This window comes from Megalops cyprinoides, chromosome 7 (genome assembly GCF_013368585.1).
Source record: "Megalops cyprinoides isolate fMegCyp1 chromosome 7, fMegCyp1.pri, whole genome shotgun sequence".
Lineage (NCBI taxonomy): Eukaryota > Metazoa > Chordata > Actinopteri > Elopiformes > Megalopidae > Megalops > Megalops cyprinoides.
The window spans coordinates 21,309,456-21,323,135 of record NC_050589.1 but is presented as its reverse complement, the minus strand read 5'-3'; the positions used below and the strand labels follow the sequence as shown (position 1 = coordinate 21,323,135).

The 13,680-nt window shown below is 43.9% G+C and overlaps 1 protein-coding gene across 1 annotated transcript; it reads right to left on the bottom strand.

The window, feature by feature from the left end:
• Positions 1–2,477: 2,477 nt before the first annotated feature.
• LOC118780895 (solute carrier family 26 member 6-like) lies at positions 2,478–13,380 on the bottom strand. Its single transcript, XM_036533649.1, is given in 19 exon segments — positions 2,478–2,528; positions 2,530–2,627; positions 3,068–3,122; positions 3,754–3,967; positions 4,061–4,146; positions 4,950–5,054; positions 5,339–5,431; positions 5,547–5,616; positions 5,914–6,020; positions 6,163–6,258; positions 6,361–6,438; positions 6,647–6,760; positions 9,686–9,833; positions 10,176–10,258; positions 11,217–11,369; positions 11,815–11,979; positions 12,166–12,338; positions 12,701–12,811; positions 13,350–13,380. Coding segments are annotated over 19 exon segments (2,016 nt in total). The 5' UTR covers positions 13,366–13,380.
• Between the last annotated feature and the right edge of the window lie 300 nt (positions 13,381–13,680).

Here is a 13,680-nt window from a genome sequence, read left to right as displayed (position 1 = left end):
TGGTTAGACACACATACCTCTGGCTGAGCAGGTGTTTGGTTCATGGTTGTGTGTCCAGTCCTCTGCTGGTCAGAGAAGAGGGACACCCCTGAGGGCCCAGTCTCTCTCTCTCTGCACCCCACACACCTGCTCTAGTGACAGCAAAGACCTGGCCAACACATAGCACCCTTATAACTTTGATGGGATGTTGTGACTGTTATGCCTTGGAAGTTTTGTATAGAAACACATGGAAAAGCTGAGGCAGCAGCATGTCTGTCAAGTTGTGATGTAAGCATATTGTAGCCAATCATGATCAGGCAACAACAGGGTACATGTGTTTCTGTCTTTGCCTTTCACTGGAAAAATGGAATTTCACACATACAGGATACACTAAGGTCTAGAAGGAGAACTCTTCAGCAGGTTTACATGTTTGGGTCAGATGTTGGCTTTGAAAGCCTTCTTGTAAGTTGAACATTTCAAATCCTTAAGTTTTGGAATATTGAGTTAATTATATTTCTTGAAAGGTTCATGCATGATGTTCTAAAAGCCAAAGTCCAGTCTACCTGTCTTCACTGCCACTCACTGTAACTGGCAACCTTGCTGACACTCATGCTCTCTCATGCCCCCTGCTGGTGAAAGGGGCTGCAGGAGCCTCCATTAGGAAGAGCTACAGATTGTTTGTCAAACTTGGCTTTAAGTGGAGTAGCAACATGGCTGCTCTATTGTCATGTGACCTCCTTTTCACAACTATTCAGTACAGCATCAACAAGGTGACTATTGTTACCCAGTTAAATCCAAGCTGGTGACACTAGGGCTCTGCATGTGGGTGAGGGAGACAGTCACTGTCTGCTCTCAGAGCTGTGAATCACAGCCCTGCCCTGACCTTGCTCAGCCAGCTAACAGTCAGCCATTTTTTCTCCTTCTTGTGATATCTGTACGTTGTTGGTAGTCTTACTTTCCAAACCATATTCAACCTCCAGATACGTATTTACTTAAGTGTCAGTGTTCTGTGGGCTTGTGAATCAGTGTTAATATTGTGGAAGGAGTTGATTCTACACTTTGTAAAGGGGGGGGGGCTGGAGAAAGGGGTGAAGCAGTGTGTGGAAATGCCAAGCAAAAAAGCAATAAAAGATGTAAGGATGTTAACAGTCTGCCGTGTTGTCTTTATTCACACTCAGTGTCTTCAAATGTGTTAAAAATACATGTTGTTATCTACATATTACATGTGTGGTGCCACATACTTGTGAACAAAGCATTCATTTTCAAACGTGGAACATACTTAATAGTAAAAAGGCCAATTGACAGCTCAGCTATTACACAGCTATTGTAATTGAGGCTTGTCATTAAAAGGCATCATTGTCTGAAATTATATTTAAAAAATGAAAATTAAAATCAGGAAGTTATAAAAATAATAGGCATCCAATGAAATCACACAGAGGCCAAAATTCTTAGAAGTGTTCATTTAAAAGTGCATATGAAATCAACCACACTAGGAGCAGAGTCCAGCCCTGCTTCCTAGCAGTACTAGCAAGCAACAGACACTTGGGCTTGACATTGTAGCAACATGATATTTGATTTTGGTGTGTTTTTGTCCATAAGCAATTTTAGTAATATAGCAACGCCATCCCCTCCCTTAGGAGCTGGCGTGGGCTTCAGATGTTGACGTTTTGTCTGAACTCTTTATTGGATCTGATATCAACGGGGGAATTATCTCACCATAGCTGAGCATAAAAATAATGTAACAATACAGTCCACACAATGCACTTTACAATTCAGCCCTGACCAAAAATACGAGGCGTGACAATATGTCTAGGATATTATCTCCGGTCACCTCCTCTGCACTGTTCAGCTCCCTGTCACTGTGTATAAATGTCTGTCTACGTTAGTCCAGAACTCCTGCACTCCCCTGTGCCTGATCTCCCCCTCTATATGAATGCGTATGTCTGTTTCATCTCTGCTGTCCTCCCCAGCCTCCCGCACTGTGCATCATATGCACATACGCTGGGTGGAGGTGACGTGTGGTAGGCTGCCTCAGTTGTGGAAAAAAAACCTGTTGCCATAGCAACTGCAGCACTTATCGCCATGGAAACCCAGTGTCGTAGTGGGTTGGCTGGGCTGGCCGGGCAGCACATCTCCATCACAGTGGGAACAGACAGAAGGAGGAGAGGTGGAGTGATGAAGTAATGGAGGGTGGTGAGGAGGGCAGAGGGATGAGGGGAAGCCAGCCCCCTCTTCAGGTTACAGTTGGGTACTGCAAGCAATATCCTGCAAGGACAGTTTCGTAACCCACGTAAGTCATGATGGCAGAATTCTTTCAGAGTCATGTGATATGTGACGCATCTCTGCGCATCGCATGTTTTTGTGACAGTAGTATTTATGCTTACAGCGTTTCATTGAAGCATGGTTTCATCAATGACGTGTGTACTTTGTACAGGATTGCATACTTTTTTTGTGTGGGGTGAGTGGTGTGTGTCAGACTGCGGAACTATGAAAACAGCTCACCAGTGCACAGTCATAGCTGGGTGCAGCCGACAGTCCTCGCCGGCTGAGGCAGTAGAGAACAGCATCATGGATGGTGGCAAAGAGGCGGTCCTTAGTGACGGAGTGAGTGAAGAAGCCCCCACGCTCTAACTGCTCCACTATACAGGCTGGACAGCAAGACAGTGAGACATGCTCACTTAGTCATAGACACAGAAAATATTAAGACACTCATACAGCAGATCCAGACACCCAGCCAAAGAAATTCAGTAGTCGGAGAAACACACACACAGTAGAGCATCTGTCAGCAGTAAACAGGCAGAGACATCTGACAAATATTCATAGGAAGCTGTAGTCTCAAGCTAAATTTGGTCTATTGTCATATGCAAGGTAATAATTATACCTTTGTATGTGAGATGATGTTGGGCTGACACTAGCCCCTTAGCTCAACAAAAAGGTTAAAGTGGAATGTAGTTTACATTCAGATTTACTGGATGAAAGCTTATAAGGATAGATATGCTTTTAAAAGGGTATCAGAACGATAAAAAAAACCACTGAATGAAAACTGTGCACACTATTATAATGAAGGCCACATGAATAACACACTCACCCTGACAGCCAGCCAGATACACGTCCACATCTATCTCTCCAAAGTCCCGGAATATCTACGTATCAGCAAGGACAGTATCATGAACACTGTACAAGGACAGGGTGCATTCTTCTGCTGTAACAATAACTGTATATTTCTCCCTCTTTGTCCTGTCTAGTCTGTCCTTCCTTTACTCAGTCCTATCTTCCTTCATTCCCCTCGTCTTTTTCTGACTCTCTATCCCTCATTCCCTCCTGCTTATCACTCTACACTACATTACATTTGCTTAGAAAATGCTCTTATCTAGAATGACTTTTATAGCTTACAATACAGCTGGATATTAACTGAAGCTATTCGGGTTAAGTACCTTCCGTAAGGGTACAACAACAGTAGGGTTATCCAGGAATAAAATTAGCAACTATGAGCGCTTCTCCTCAGCACTACAATACACTACTGCCCATATCCCTCCCTCTCTCCCTCCCATCCACTTGAATCAATGTCATTCAATTTAGGGTGTTTTTGTTTATAAAATCTGTAGTGCCAATATACACATAACTACACAATATAAATGCAGCAATAACCAAAAAAGACACATCATAAATGATTTATATAAATAGGGTACAAAGCTATAGAATGACATTTGGGGTGATTTTGCACTCCCTATCCCACCCTCTCTCTGCCATACAATATCCCTTCCTTCAACTCACGTTTCTCAATGTCTTGATGGCCACCGTGTCGATGAAGCTGGCAGTGGAGAAGTCCAGCACAATGGAGTGTGTCTCCGTCAGGCTCCTGCCCAAAGACCCCAGGGACAAGTCTCTGCTCAGGGCGTCCTCGTAGCTGGAGGTCTCTGTGGTAATGGTGTCATCGTCCAGCTCCGACACCATGTCGGCGGCTCCCCCATTCAGATTCCCCCAGGTCACGTGCCCATTGGCGCTTTTCTCTGACACACCAAACACTGTGCCGTTCTCTTGCTTGGCCCAGGCCTGACCGTTCTTGGATGCTCGGTCATTGCCGTTCTTCTCACTCCAGTGGTCCATGTCTTTCTCAACTGAAAACACCGTCTCGCTGATCTCAACCGGCGCTTTCAGGACCCCTCTCTGTAAAACAGAGGGAGAGGGGGAGGTTAATGCCCATCGTAAATCTGGAACTTATTAGTAGAACTGCACTATACAAGTGCAAAGATACAAATGGTCTCCTTGGCTTTGTAATTCTAAACATTCAATGGAATCATGACAACAGGCTAAGTTCTGAAATACATACAGTTAAAGTACAAAACGTATGTGATCTACGATAACATCGGTGCTCATTCATAACCTATGAATATTATATGTTTAGACATAATTAAGCATAACATTGTATCAGTCCCATCTCTTGCATTGACAACAACACTATACTTGTACATAATTATTGAAATGAAGTCGTGGCTTTGATAGTCTTTTGATTTTAGTGTCCTATAGCAACCATGGGCTTGCTTCACCCACAGCATGTAAATAAGGACAGCCAGGATTATTTGTATGTGCAGGTGCGTACCTGTTTATGCAAATACGTCTTCACAGGTGTGTGTGAGAAAGTACATCCTGCTGTTTACAGAGGGTTCACAGGTCTGCATAGGTTTACCATTATAGGCAACAGTAAACTTGTGTAATTGTGCACAAGTGTTTACACATGTATATAGGCGTGTGAAGTGGTGTGCACAGGTGTGTGAAGGTGTGAACGGAATTGTGCATATGACAGGTATATATATGCGTGTGCAGGGGTTACGGCATACATGTGCAGGCAGGTGTTTATAAGGGTCGATAGGCATGTAAAAATGAGAGCAAGTGTTTTAGGGGGAGTCAAAAAAACATACAGGTGTGTGCAGGTGATTATAGCTGTGCAGGTGTGCAGAGTTGTGGCCCACCTTGGCCTCCTTCTTAGCTCTCTTCTCCTCACTCTTCTTTTGACGTTTCTGTTTTGCCAGCAGCTTCCTCTTCTGGGTCAGCAGCTTTCCAACATCAATACCACTCTGTGTACACAAGAGACAGGTGGTGATCGGTGACCACTACCAATGCCTGCTGACTGTGAAAGAAAGTCTCTGTGCTGGTACAGAGGCTGCACTCTGGGACCTGAGAGTGATAGGGCTGAATCTCTGGTGGGCCTCTTGTGTTGAGCTTGATTGTTTCACCCAAATTCCTCTAGAGGAAGTGTTTTTTTTTAGAAGTGGGTTACAGAATAAGGGAATAAACTTGTAAGCACTGCGATAAGGGTGTCCGCTGCACAGCTAAATATGGCAACACAACAGAAAGGTACCTTCTCCTGCAGGGCATCTAGGTAGAGCTCAGCGTTGGCGAAGTACACTGTGGTGGAGGAACGGAAGATGGTGATGCCTGGGATACTCCTTGCCTACGGGATGTGTAATAACAACTTTAGAGAGCCCCCCTTTCTCCTTCACACCATGTGACCCCAGCCCTCCACAGACCCTCCCTCCTGCTCTGTCTATGTGCCAACTGCAACTCACCTCCTCGTAGGTCTCCACATCCAGGTAGATCTCTGTGCCAGGCACCTGCCCTAGGACTGAGTATCTGGGACTGAGAGAGAGGAGGGGGGATAGAGGGGACACAGAGGGAGAGAGAGAGAGAGAGAGAGAGAGAGAGAGAGAGAGAGAGAGAGAGAGACAGATGGCTATCATTTCTGGTAACACACATTACACAGATCAGAACATGACTATGAATATCAAGGCAAAATCATTCAGAGAGGCAAACACAGAGAAACAGATAAAGACAGAGGGAAAGCTAAACAGAGAAGTCCGGGCAGAGAGGGACAGTGATAAATATGGACAGAGAGGAGTGAGAAGAGAGATGTAAACACAGGGATATGAGCCTCACAGTTGTGTTCTGAAGATGACAGTCAGCAGGGAAAAGACTATGGAGGCGGCGAGGCCAAGATCCAGGTTGAGCAGCAACGTGGCAACCAGGGTGAACAGCCACACCAGCTGGGGGCAAAGAAAGAGGAAGTAAAATTATAATAAATTGTAATGTCAGAGCAGAGATTATATAGATGACATATAATACCTTTGCATATCATATGTACACTTCATAATGGGATAATTATCTCTGCTAACAGTCTCCTCTTACCAGGTCAATCTTGTTGCTCTTCCACAGGGCAGGAATATCCTGGAACTGTTTAAACATGCCCTTCAGGTTGACAAAGACTATTGTGGCCAGGACAGCCTAGGAAAAAGACAAGGGAACAAGGTATTATTCAGAAGGATTCACTGCTGTCAGTCTTTAGAGATGCTGTGAAGCTTTGGAGTGAGCACACATTGGACATACCTTGGGCAGCTCCTCAAACAATGACCCCAGTTTCAGTACAGTGATCAATACTATCACAGCAGATATCGCTCCTGCCACCTGACAACAAATAAAGACACACACATTATACACATGACAGCTTCATACACAATTAAGACACCGCTAAACACATGCCCTCATACACATTACACAGATGCCCACAGACATACATGTAAAGCCCTTGCCACTTGTATGCGTTTCTATGAGTGAATGATGTATGTCCACTGCATGAGTGGTGTGTGTTTGTGTGTGAGGGGGTGTGTCTCACCTGTGTCTTGCCCCCGGTGCTCTCCTGCACAAGGCTGCGGGACATAGAGGAGGTGACAGAGTAGCACTGGAAGAATCCCCCTACTGTGTTACTGAGACCGAGGGCCACAAGCTCCTGAATCAGGGCACAATGTGGATCAGTCACTGGGGCTCCAATCACATGACAAAGCAATTTTTCACAGTATGTCTGAGTGTCTCAACGTGTATTCCAGAACTTACTGCAGAGTGCCAAATGCACAGAGCAATATGCTTAATGTAATCTATCATCACAGCAAGCAACCAGGATATGAGCTCAAAGATAAAGGCTGGCCAACGGTTGGAATTATTTAGCTGATTAAGTGACCATGTTCAGCAATATAATGCTAACAATCCAGTAATTATAACAATCACTACAATTAATATATAATAATAGCTCTTAATCAGTTTATTTTATGAAATGTGCATTCAGTCAGTGAAATGTGAAAAAAATGTTCCATGCGCTTTCCATGCACTGCAGAGATTTCTAATGGCTCAGCACATTGAGAGCTGGTAGTGTTTTTTTCTCATCTAAACTGAACTTGATATTTTACCCATTACAAATTCAATAAAAAAGCTTTTAAAGAGACCTCCTTTAATGCTAAGTGATTCAGGCCATGCTCAGTACTCTTTCTGAGCACTCACTCTCAGTTACTTAATGCACCACGTGATACAACCAAACTTTGTATCAGATTCTACATAGTTTCCATATCTGTGATTTAGAGGGCTATTACCAAGAACCGGTCTCCAGTTTTGAAAGTGGTGTGACATTAAAATCCTAGAACCAAAAAAAAAAAAAAAATCTGATCCATGGCTGTCTTTGATAGTCTAACTGTAATCAAGGGAGACATGCCTGAGCTGGTAGATTCCTTTAAATACCAGGTTAATCATTGATAATAAACTACCTTCTAATTAACACATGATCAAAGTTAACACCATGTCCCAGCAATTTCTTTTTGTAGTTTGAAAACTGCGCTCTTTCTCAGCAAAGTTCAACCTATTCCCACTCCCCTGCCACACTGTTATAACATCAAGCTGGCATTCATGCAGCATAGTGTATGCCATTTCTGCATGTTGCCTGCATTCAGCGAAATTAAATGTCAGAAAATCACAAAGCATTAATGATCACTTAACTCCCTATGCTGAATATTCCAAGATCTAAACATCTAAAGCCAATGTTCTCGTTTCCTTCTGGTGTCATCCACTAAATTGTTATTCGCTAAGAAGTCTTGATAAGCTGTTCTTTTGCCACAGGTATCCCTGGTAGCATTGTGAAGTAGTGCATTGCAGTAAGCAATGTAATTATAAACTCTTTGAATAAAAAATCTATCAGGATGCAGTGTAGATTTGTCACCTTTGAAAGCAGCAGCTGTAGCCTGGTCATGTGGTGACTGCCAAGCTTACACATATCATTCCATGTGATATTCTCTCATTATCCTTCATGGGTGTTCTTTTACCCATGACTGAGTAGCAGGACAGCATTGGATTAGCTTTACAGTGAATTTGCAACAACAGCAGGTAAAGAAACATGCTGTCCACATTGTGTACATTCCAAGGTTAATGTAAGCCAGCGATGTGCATTTCCTGTTGTGATCAATACCAATGCATTTGTGCTCCACTTAAAATTATGATAAACCTCTCTCGTCAGAGCCACAATGTACTTACATTGTAGGACACAATACTGATCGTTTTTTGGGAGAACAGCCCAAGAGCCATTGAAAAGGGATTGAAAAGACTGATCATGTGGGGGGAGGAGAAAAGATGGAGCACAGAAGGCAAGTGAAAGGGACAGAGGTGTATGAGTAAGGTGACAGTAGGAAGGCAAGGCCATAGTGGTGTACGAATAAGGCAAGTAGGAAGGGAAGGGCATAGGGAAGGGTATAGTGGTGTATGTGTAAGGCTACAGTAGAAAAGGCAAGGCCATAGTGGTGTAGGAGTAAGTTCAGAGTAGGAAGGGAAAGGCATAGTGGTGTAGGAATAGAGCTGGCAAAATCTAGCATTTATTTTCATCACCAACATTTGCTTTTAAGAAACCATTGTTTTCTAATCATGATGATATTGTTCAATTTTTTTGTCCAGCTGGATACACCTGAGGCCCTGCAACTAATTTCTGAGGCTTTCTGCATTGCCAGCACCTGTATTTCAGGTGAAATGGCTACAGCAGTGCGCAGCTGCAAAGAAGCCGTTTCTATATTACCTTCAATTAGGCTTATGAGGGGAAACGAATCACTGTCAAATTATGCTCCATGCAAACACAAGAAGTGAAAGCAATCTTGACAACTAAAGTGGGTTGTTATAAAAAAAAAAATCAAATTTAATTCATAATCAGAATTCATATTAATCAAGGCATGTCTCAACTTGCTTTGTTAGGGAAAAAACTGAGTTAAAAGTAGATCTGAAGTTTTCAAGTTCATAGATTTAATAATCATTTTGAATTATGAGATTATTCTGCTCAATTCACTGTTGAGGGATAATCACGTGATTAAAAATAAACACCAAGATCATTACTAGTGGCTCTGTTGACAAGGTGTTTACTGTGAATGCAGGCTGAGCCCTACAGCCTACAGCTTGAAACCTGCATTGTCATTTGTTTACAATGACCTACTTCACAAGGCAGTGCAAATTGGCTCTGTTCCAGAGGGTATAGAGGTGGGCAGGTCAGCTCGGGTTGCCTTGCCTCACCGCTCTCAGGGGCCCTGTGATTTGTAAGGCACCTGTGAACATTTCCTATTAAGTCAGCAGAGAGCAGCTATCCTCCACTGAGTACCCACTGCACTGTGCTGCACTGTGTCACGTATAGTGGCATAGGACAGGAAGGGTACAGTGGTATTGGTGAGGGGGGGGGGGGGGATGGGTGTAGTAGGAAAGAGAAGGGGCAGTAGTGTAGGAAGGGGAGGGGTTACTGGTATCGGAAGGTGGGGCAGTGGTGTAGAAAGGGGAGGGGTTACTGGTATCGGAAGGTGGGGCAGTGGTGTAGAAAGGGGGGTCAGTGGTGTAGGAAGGAGAGGATAAATAGAAGACACACCTGATTACTGTCCACTTTGTACCCATGTTTGAGGGCGAAAGTCTTGCCCAAAGAGATGTTGATGGCGTAGCCAACAACGGCCACAGCAAAGGCATCCCCGATTACTTCCGTGAAAATACTGACATCTGGGGTCCTGGGGGGCTTCAGACTGGAGTGGGGTGGGAGGTTGGACATGGTGAATAACGCAACACATGGCAGAGAGCATAGTTCACACATCCTCCTACATGGCAACATTGCAGTGTTTCTGTGAACTTCCTCTCCCTCTCTGGACTGGTCTTTTCTATATGTACATTTCACTCTAACAATTACTGAGTCATTTGACCCTGAGGCAGAGGATTCTACCCATGCTCACCAAATACATCATCCTATAATCTCTTCTGGATGAATATGATTTTCAAAATATAACACATTGCTCACCAAGCCTGACTTGAGTACCCCCTGCCTGATTATCCCCCTGGTCAAACACACACCCAAGGTTCAAAATACTCACCCGCTGGGAATGTCCCCCACCACATCAACACCGTAAAGTACGTACAGTCTAGCGTAGTATGAGATCACAGTTCCAATCACAATCTAAGGAAAAAGGAAGTTGGTGCAGGTGTCATTTTTGTCATATTGGTTTAGTTATGTTTGTCATATTGGTTTCTGGAAGCAGTTGGCTTCTTTTAAAGAGGAAAATGTATACAGGTAAGTTATGATTTATCATTATTTCATTCCTACATTAAAACACATATTCAGGAATTCAAAATTACATATTAGTTCACTAAATTATCTGCAGTATCCTCTAACTCAAGGCTTGTGGACACAGGTGTTGATGTTCACAGACTATTACAAATAGGTGCAATTAAACCCACTCCTTTTATGTGTGTGTACGTGTGTGTGTGTGTTTATGTGTGTATGTGCGTGTGTGTGTATGTGTGTATGTGTGTATGTGTGTATGTGGGTGTGGGTGTGTGTGTGTGTGTGTGTGTGTGTGTATGTGGGTATGTGGGTGTGTGGGTGTGTGTGTATGTGGGTGTGTGTGTGTGTGTGTGGGGGGGGGGTGGTTGGGAAGTGTAAGTGTGTTTACAAGTCTGTTGCCGTTCATGAGTGATTAGGTATGTAAATCATTATAGGAGCAACAATGACTCAACATCTTAGGAATAAGAGTGGAAAAACCTGGCAATCATTTCCTAAACCCCAGCTATCCATCAAATCAGTCATAAACCAGCATTTCTATTGATAGAGTTTGAACTGCATGTTACATAAACAGGGAGGGGGAAACCGTCACACTCAATTAGGCTTTTCAACCTGCTCCAGAATTTGGACGTACGTGCAGTACTGTCTGATGACGGCCTTTCACAAGTGCTGTCTTGGAATAAATCCAGCAGACAGAGAGAGAGAAAGACAGACAAAACATGAGAGAGAGAGGGGGACAGAGACAGGGTAAGAGACAGAGTGACTGACAGGGAGAGAAGAGAGACAAGTAGAATAAACAAAAGCAAGAAACAAAGCAAATGAGCAAGAAAGAGAGGGACAGATAGACACTTACAACAAAAAGCTCAATAGGGATGGGTAGGGGCAGTTTTTTGCTATAGGCAGAGTTGAGTTCCTTCACCACAATGAGAACTGCCAGGGACACCAGACTGACCACCAGAGTGCCCACATTGGTCTCGGGCAGCAGGAAGCAGACCTCTATTATTGTCTGAGGAGAGAAAAAAAAGACAGCGTTATAAGGGGATAGAATGGCTAGAATAAATGACAGAGAAAGTGCCATTGCTTTTCAAAGCGTGATTCATTACAGTAGCACAGTTTTATTGCCATTTAAAGCAGGTGCATGAGTGGGCTATATGGCGTGTGAGTGAATGAAAGAGAGAGTGAATAAAAGAGGAGTATGAATGAATGTGAGCTGGTATATGAGTGGGCAAGATGGCGTGTGTGAGTGAAGGGATGGGAGGTAAGTAGGAATACACATGGGAAGAAAGGAAGTAAGTGGGGGTGTACATGCAAGGACAGGAAGTGAGGGTGTGTCTGTGTGGGAATGCAGTTTGAGAGTGGGTCTCTGTGTGGGATAGAGAAGAAGTGAGTGTATGCAAGGGGAAAGCAGGACATGACAAAGTGAGTGGAGACATTGCAACGCTGGTACTGACGTAGACTAGGGATAGAGGTCCATTGAAGCGCCTGGGTGCCACACCAAACATGTACTTGAGCTGTGAGACAACCACATGAGCTGCAGCTCCCGTGGTGTAACCCCGGACTAGCGGCTCTGACAGGTACGTCACCACAAATCCAAACCGCACGAGACCCAGGGCCACCTGGAAGGAAAGACAACATCAGCCCACTTGCTCTCTCCCACTTTGTCAAGGGAAGGAAATACAGAAATACAATTCAAAACTACCTCTGCCTTAAATACATTCAAGACAAAAAAAATTAGGCTGAAACTGGGGAAAAACCTATGCTTTGCATACACTGATTCTGCTGTGTGTTAGTCTTGGAAATACCTGAAAGATCCCTGCCAGGAGGGTTGTGGCAGCTGCCACTTTGACCCTGTAGGCATCGCGCGCTGATATGTTCACATTCTCTGTTAGATTGGTGCTGTTTATTTGGAAGTCACTGTCAGGGACTAAGCGTTCCGTCACACTGCCCACCATGATACTGACCACTGCAAATGTGCCTGAAAATAGACACAGACACATGCGGAACAGGGTCATAAATGCACACAGGCATAGACATACACACACGTATGCAAACACACACACATGCTCACACATGTACTGGCTTGGTTAGAGAACTGAGAAAGAGAACTGAGCAAGAGTAAATCTCTCCTGATAAAAAATTTACACAAACTTTAATACCCATTTGGTTGTAAAGAGTGTATTTTTTATGAAAACTTTCAAACCTACAAGCACATACTTTGTCAGGTCTTAGTGTACAATACTATAAGGAGTACACCAATTGCAATATATACACAAAGACTAATACATAAAGCAGTGCATTTTCTGTTTAACTTCTTAAACCATCAGATCTCCAACTCACCAACTGAGATGTGTCTGGATGTCCCAAAGATGAAATACACTAGCACAGGGTAGAAGGAGGTGTACAGGCCAAAGACTGGGGGAACAGAGGCAAGTAGTGCATAGGCCATACCTAGAGAAAACAGCGCAGCAGACACATTATTTCAAAACACCCTTGTAATAACCTTGGACAAAATAGACTTGTCAATAGAGTATTGCCAGACTGTGGTTCAAGGGCAGGAAGGGCAGCTTTCTGTGAAACATTATGCAGGGAAGTCATGGATGGGACAACCAATACTAACACTAATCAATCAGCCTTATGACAGCCACTTGCCTGACAGAGCTCCCAGCTTATCATTATCTCGGAGTTGCTTTGTCTGGTATTATTGTCACAGAGTGACTCTCAAGTGCTTTGAAATTCCCACTCTGCAATAAAATGTTATGTGTTCAGTGAACCTTAACTCCAGTCATTATAACAATTAAAATCATACTGTGCCATTATAAACCTCCCAAATGAATCTTTACGATCAGTTAATTGATCAATATCTAGGGTCAACCCTGTAGTGGATGTTTATAGTCAATATTTATGATTAATATATCAGTGGGAGTCCGTGTGAAGAATCTCCATGACTTCCTGACTTCTTTGTACTGTGATCTGCAATCAGTCTCACCTTGTGGCAGGTGCATGATGCCCACGCTGATGCCAGAGATGAGGTCCCCCAATGCACAGTCTCTGATTGAGTACCGGGGAAGCCAGGAGAGCACGGGCAAGCAGCCCAGCACACTGCGCTTCAGCCTGGGCACAGAGCATCTGTGGAGATGTGGGAAGGGGGTGTCACATGGAGGGGAGGGTGGGGAGAGAGACAGGAGTGGAGAAGAAGAGGAAGTGTCAGAGAGAGAACGCTTCAAAAAGGAGAGGGTTGGAGGAGGACAGAAGAAAAGATGGAGTAGGGCAGGGAGAGAGAGAGAGAGAGAGAGAGAAAGAGAGAGGCAGGTGGGGAA